A 6,865-nucleotide genomic window follows, 5' to 3' on the forward strand; every position below is an offset into this window, starting at 1 on the left:
GCCTCCTGTTAGCTTCAAGCTGCCTGGCTGCCGGCCGCCATCTTGGCTGGCAGTTAATTTGCATATCGCCCTGATTAGCCAATGGGAAGGGTAGCAGAGGTATGGCTAATTACCATGTTTCTCTTTTATTAGATAGGATAAATAGATAGGGTTAATAATATTATGCCTTGAAGGTTTGTTGTGGAGGATTTAATAATAAAATGGATATAAGCAGTAGAAGAGTTAACTCACAATAAACATTCAATATATATCAACTGTTATTGTTACTCTTATTTTCGTAGCACCTCATATTGTATTGTGATTGTTCTGTTGACTGTTTCTGCCACTTTCTTTTAAACTGCTCAGTGTGGTGAATGTGTCACATTCATTTTTGTATCTCTCTTCACCTATTACTAGACAATGTTGGTTGAATGAATTAAAATGTTCTGTATAAGAATTATAAAAATGTACATTCATGAAATGTTTTTCTGTATAAATGTGTTGTCCATGGATTAGAGAATTAGGCAGACTATTTGTTTCCCATTAAATTATTGAAAACTTACAAAGTGGCTGATAAGACAGTAAAATGAAAATAATTATATATCATGAACTTTGGAATAAGAATTAAAATTAGTTACCTAAAAGATGTGAAAATAGTTTAAAAGACTTCTTAAATCTTATTTGGTCATAAAAGTATTTTTAGAGGTGATATTCTATTCCCATATTATTTTTTATTTTACTCATAGACCATGATTAAGAAAATGCTGTTAAAATTGACACACTGAGTTGAGTTTTATTCTGTGGATTTAGCTTGCAGGAGGGTTCCTACTTGTTGTCCCATGCAGCAGAAGATTCTTCACTCCTGATCTACAAGACCTCTGATGGAAAAGTTACTAGGACAGCATACAATTTGCATAAAACACATTGCAGCCTTCCTGCTGTACCTTCCAGTCTCTCAGTTCCCTGGGTTCCATTAGACCCCAATCTGTTGTTACCATATCATATACATCATGGAAGAATACCTTGTACTTTTCCACCTAAGTCACTGGGTCCCACAACACAACAAAAGGTAAGATCTTTTTTTTAAAATAAATGTTCCATTGTGTTGTTTATTATTAATCTATTTCACCGAGTATATAGTGTTTCACCCTGATATCCACATTTGCCATATTAATCATAATACCATTGTAAAAACTTCATCCATAGGAAGGATAGATAAAGTTGTATGCTCTACTGAGTTCAGTTGTTATGTCAGGAAACTTTCTCTTTTTTTGTAAGCTTTATAAATCAACTAAAGGAAATTCTACTAGCTTGCCCCGGGGGGGAAATGGGGAGACGGCATGAGTAAGGCATCCACATAGTTAAATTCTTGTGTTCCTATGAAAAGCAAAGTTATGTTTTTGGTAGTTTTTGTTTATGATACTGCTTTACTTCATTAAATATTTGAGACAATTTACAGAAGAATACATACAATAAAATTATGATGCAATTAAAAATTGATAAGCAGGATATAAAAACATATAAAAATAAGTGTTAGTAATTAGGGAATGCAATGTGCCTTATTAAAAGTACAATAAAACACTCCCTCCCATGTGAGGATGCAACAAGAAGACAGCCGTCTACAAACCAGGACACAAGTCCTCACCAGAACGGAATTTGCCAGCACCTTGATCTTGTACTTTTCTGCCTCCAGAACTGTGAGAAATAAATGTTTGTTTTCTAAGCCTCCCCCGACCACCTCCCCCCCAAAAAAAGTACAATAAAATGTTAAAGACTTTGTGTTTTGCTAAGTATTGTATAACTCAGTATTTATTGAATTATAATTAATGTTACTCTCTTTATAGAATCCTTCCCAGAAATACCAGTTGAATGATTTTTCTCTATCTGAAACGTCTGTAAAGCCATGACTAGAAATACTCTTTACCACGTCACTCATTCTTTATATCACGGAAGAAATTTCCATTTGAGTTTAGTTTTAGTAAAAGTTTTGTTCCCTACAAATATGAATATGACTGTTCAGTAAACAAAAACCCAGTGTATTTTCCCTCCCTGCTGCCAAAAATCTTTGAGTCAAAATCATTGTCTGAGTTCTATAATCTCTTTAACATGTGTGTCCCAGAACATACATCACTTGTCTATCCTGTGGATGTTTTCCATTCTTGTATTTTCTTTCTTTGTGAGTAAATATACTCAAGTCCTTTGAAAAATAGCTGAAATTTTTTTCCATAAGTTAGTGAATGGGGTGTTTATATGTTTTTCAGTTTCTAAATGTTACTGTTTGAGAAGATCTTTTTAGAAATGAGGACTCCTTACACATTCTTAGCTAACTTTGTTCAAGAAGATCTATAAATGTTAATTAGTTGCTACTAGTGAAAGATTAGAGAAAGTTAGTTGTTAGCATTTTAAGTCATTTCATCTAAAATTTTGGTTGGCTATTTCTAGTTTACATGTAATATAAGTAGTGATTTTTATAACCTCCTAAAGCACAACTTTCTTAACTAAACAATAGTAATTGAAAACCATTTTTGAAGGATTTATATTATTTCTAGAATAATGATTTCCTTTTGATTTAGAAAGTCTGATGTTAGTTTCTCAATAATTCTCTGTGGAGTGGCTTATTCCTTTTAATACCTTGACACAATTCAATATGTCCAGGATTTGGCCACATAAATGCCAAGTTAAACAATTCAACTATATATATACTACTGAACACTTTGTTCATTTGTATTTTTTTAGGATGGTTCATGCAGCCTGACTGGCATGGTTCAGTGATTGAGTGTCAACCTATGAACCAGGAAGTCGGTTCGATAACCAGTCAGGGCATATGCCTGGGTTGTGGGCTCGATCCCTAGTGTGGGGCATGCAGGAGTCAGCCAATCAATGATTCTCTCTCATCATTGATGTTTTTATCTCTCTCTCTCTTCTTCTCTGAAATCAATAAAAATATTTTTAAAAAAAACTGCTTCATGCCTTCAGTCCAAGGACAAATACTTAATGAGGTTATCCAAGGACCAGTTGTATAGCTTAGCATTAGGTACACTCAAAATTAGGTAACTAATGCTTGGTTTGATTTTTTTCTCTAAGCCCATGGAAAGATTTTGGTGACCTCTGACACACCTCCCTAATCTAGCCCTACATTGGGTGGGAGTTACCCCACTTTCCTCCCTACTTCCTGCTAGTTAGGCCATAGAAATTGGATGTTTTAATCTAACCAAGGTAGGCACAGATAGGGATACTAGCCTTAATAGCAATAGGAAAAGACCAAAGCTTCAGGAAACTTGGGGAAATAAGACACTATATGAAACAGAAATCATCTATTTCATGGTGTAAAAACTCATATATAACAAATGTTTCTGCCTCTAATGTGATCCCCTAGTCTCTAGTCTACTTGAATTGAGATCTCATCTTCATGTAGTGCCTTAGGCACTAAAACCCTAAGAGTACCCCAGTAGAGCCTCCCTCTGCACAGAGCAGAGCTTAATAGGAGGATCCCATTTGCTTTTTGTGCTACTCCTGACTTCTGCTTCCAGTCCTTTTGCAATGGGTCTGTGCCTATCCCTTTTCTTCTTCAGCAATCTCTGTAATAAACATTCATTATACACACACACACACACACACACACACACACACACACAGTCTTACAATGGAAATTTCAGAATGCTTGCTTTCCTCAGTGATATAGTAGATAACAGTGTGGTCAGTATACTTTTATAGTAAACTAGAGGCCTGGCACATGAAATTCGTGTGCGGGTACAATCCTTAGGCCTGGCCTGTGATCAGGGCCATCTTCTCCAGCTGCCTGCAGCCAGCCCTGCCCCCCACTGCCACCCATCCTCGGTTTCATGGTGTCTGACAGCCGTGGGAAGGGACCGAGAGGTCGGCAGTTCCCACCCTCTCACCGGCTCCACCCCGCCGCGGGTGGCCATCAGGTGTTCAGAGCCTGCCGGCCAGGGAAAGAGACCTAGAGGTGGTCAGTGCACCTCATAGTGACTGGTCCAGGGGTCATTCTGCTGTTAAGGTCAATTTGCATAGGGGCTGGGGTTCCCCTGGGGGGTGGGGCTGGCTGGGGCAAGGGGCCGCAGGTGGTTCGCCAGCCTACCACGCCCCCAATTGGGGTGGGGGTCCCCACTGTGGGGCAGGGCAGTCGGGGCGAGGGGCCACAGTCATTCTGGTCTCTAGTCATTCTGCCGTTTTTGTCGCTCGGCTTTTATTATATAGGATACTAGCTGCAGTGGGGAGTAGTCTAGATAATCTAAAAGCCATAGCACTTTTCTAATCAGTATGTTACAAAAGTTCATCAGATTCAGACAGACTAGCAGACTCAGATCCCAACTCAAGTTTGTCCTTTCTAGTCATCTAATTGTAAACCAAAAAATGCCCCTAAAGGGACAAGATATTAAGTGAGAGAAGCTGGGATCTGCTTCATTCTTAGTGAGCGAGTAACCCTTTGGAACAATGCTAGTAATATGTCTGTTGGATTAGGAATAAGAGAGTGTTGGGAGTTCCAGTATCACCCATTACTCCAAGGTCTACACTTCACTGGACAAGATGTGAAGGGTACAAGGTGGCTAGGGAAAATAGAGGCAGAGCCCGACCAGTGTGGCTCGGTGGTTGAGCGTCATCCCAGGAACCCAGAGGTCCCTGGTTTGATTCCTGGTCAGGGCACATGTCCTGCAGGACACATGGCCTGCAGAAGGAAGCCAGTCAATGATATTTCTCTCGCATTGATGTTCCTCTCTCTCTGAAAATCAATAAAAACATATTTTTAAAAAGAAAAATAGAGGCAGATATGGACAGGTTCTGGGGGAAAGGTCTCAGGTTATGCAGCTTTGGTCCTCTGTGAGGCATGGCTCTCCATTAACCTATTTTAAAACTTTATGCTCTCTCAGTGGCCAAGGAGATGGCAGCATTTCCAGATCTCATCTTCAGAATGACTATAATTAGCAAGGGATTGTGTTTTAAGAATATATCTCTCTCTTCCCTAGACAATGAAATATAGCTAGAAAGTGAGGATGAGCAGCAACTTGCACCAAAGAGTAGACATTAAGGCAGAACTAGCACCCCAAAAAGTTTCTTCCCCCACTTCCCTTCTTTCTCTTTTTCCATCCTCTGTGGTCTCCTTCCATTTTGGAATTTCTCCCCCTTTACCAGCTTTAACCTTCTTGTATTTCCTTTCCCTCCCTTCATAGTTTTCATTTCTCTCGCCTGCCCTTCAGCTTTGTTATGGCAGACATGTTGCTAAAAAGGCCTGTAATTCCCTCATTTTCTAATTTAACATTTCAACCTCTTCCAAGTTTACCATAGAAAGTGGTTTCCCCTCCACTTCTCTTCATCTACCCTGATCTTGAAAATTTAGTCCTTTAAAACTTTGTGAGATTAAAGCTTATTTAGAAGCAGCCAGGTAGTTAGGGATTAAAAAATATATAAAGGACCACTCACAAAGAAAGTAATACATGTGGTAATAATGACTGTATATAAATATGTTGTAAACATGTTAAACCATTTTCTGTTCTTTGCTTCATCTCTTAGATTAGTGGAACAAGAATGCCTACACACAGCCGCAGGAATCCAGTTTCCACGGAAACCAAAAGCCTGCCTGCTCAGCAAGTTGAAAATGAAGGAGTGGCTCCAAATAAAAGAAAAATAACATAAGGACTCTACCGTGGAAAATGAAGAAGAAACAGTTATAGCAGTTCAATTCAGAAAAGTTTGAGGGGACACATGCCTAAAAGATCAGTAGACATGATGAACATTTTTCCTGTAGTGTCCTTGAGAGTTCTTAGAGTGCCTTGAAAAAATGTGTTGGCTGTGTGGGAATGTTTTAACTAAAATGGAATGCTATACTCTTAACTCTTGATGTTTGAGGAGAACCTAGATATGTTTTAACATTATCATGGCAGGGAAATATATAGCAAAGAAAATTATTTTTGTAATAAACCTTTTTCAAAAATTATAAATAGGAAAATAATTTGCTTTTTTTTCAAGAGCAATACTTATTGTGTGTTATATTAATTGAGCTATATCACCAGCCTGCTGAGAGTGGCTCAAAAGGTTAAGTCTTGCCACTGTCAGAGATAATTTTGAGCAACATGAAACCTTGTTTCTGACCAATTGTGACAGTTTTTATATATGATTTTTAAATGATGATTGTTGCAGGTTAATAAAGTTAATACCTTTAAAAGCTTAGCAAAATTCCATTGCAGAAGCCAAATTTTAAAATAATAAGCTTCCTGCCTTTGAAAAGTTAACAATTTTTGTTGGGCAACCATCAGTTTGTTAAACAACTTTTATTGTGTTACAGGTTTGATGACCAATACCTCTATCTCTTGGCACAAATCCCAGCTGAGTGTTGAAATATACTGAAAACGGAGATGAGCATGTTTTCCAGAAACATCTCATTATTTCAACTGATAAGGCTAATGTGTGGTAAAACATAAGCTGTTTTTCCCTTATCTATACTGATTAATTTAAATTTTCTATAACCATATCAGTGAATTTGGGAAAGTACATGATCAGCTGATATTAATGTAGCTAATTTGGTCTTAAGAAGGGGTGGACTTATTTAATTTTTATATTCTTGTGCTTTAATGTCCACTAAAATTTTCAGAGATACATGCAACATTTGTAAAGCAGGTTTTGTAGTCTACGGCAATATGAGCTTTGTTTTTGTAATTTTTATGTGTTTTATATTAATATTAGAAATTTGCAATAATATAAAAAATCTAGAAATTTCTAGATTCCTAGAAATCTTCCCAACTGTGATAAGAATTGATCATTTTCATCTTTGATTACCAAGTTTTGTTTTGTTTAGACTTGGTCAGTTATAAAGTATTTTTATTTAATGAGTAATTATTAGTAAAATTGTTTTATGTATTTTAACATATGA

The 6,865-nt window shown here is 37.3% G+C and overlaps 1 protein-coding gene across 4 annotated transcripts in view; it reads left to right on the forward strand.

Annotated features, from left to right (window-relative positions):
• ICE2 (interactor of little elongation complex ELL subunit 2) overlaps positions 1–6,222 on the forward strand; it is a 59,853-nt gene extending 53,631 nt beyond the window's left edge. For 3 of the 4 annotated variants that reach the window (XM_014535502.1, XM_005861110.2, XM_014535504.1), the window contains 2 exons: positions 790–1,048; positions 5,509–6,160. In XM_014535502.1, coding sequence (XP_014390988.1) covers positions 790–1,048; positions 5,509–5,631 — 382 coding nt within the window. In that variant the 3' untranslated portion in view covers positions 5,632–6,160. Of the gene's footprint in view, positions 1–789; positions 1,049–5,508 lie in introns of all 4 variants that reach the window. The other variant, XM_014535503.1, reaches the window with a different exon arrangement.
• Positions 6,223–6,865: the final 643 nt, after the last annotated feature.

The sequence above is a fragment of the Myotis brandtii genome, unplaced genomic scaffold (genome assembly GCF_000412655.1).
Source record: "Myotis brandtii unplaced genomic scaffold, ASM41265v1 scaffold144, whole genome shotgun sequence".
NCBI classification, from domain to species: domain Eukaryota; kingdom Metazoa; phylum Chordata; class Mammalia; order Chiroptera; family Vespertilionidae; genus Myotis; species Myotis brandtii.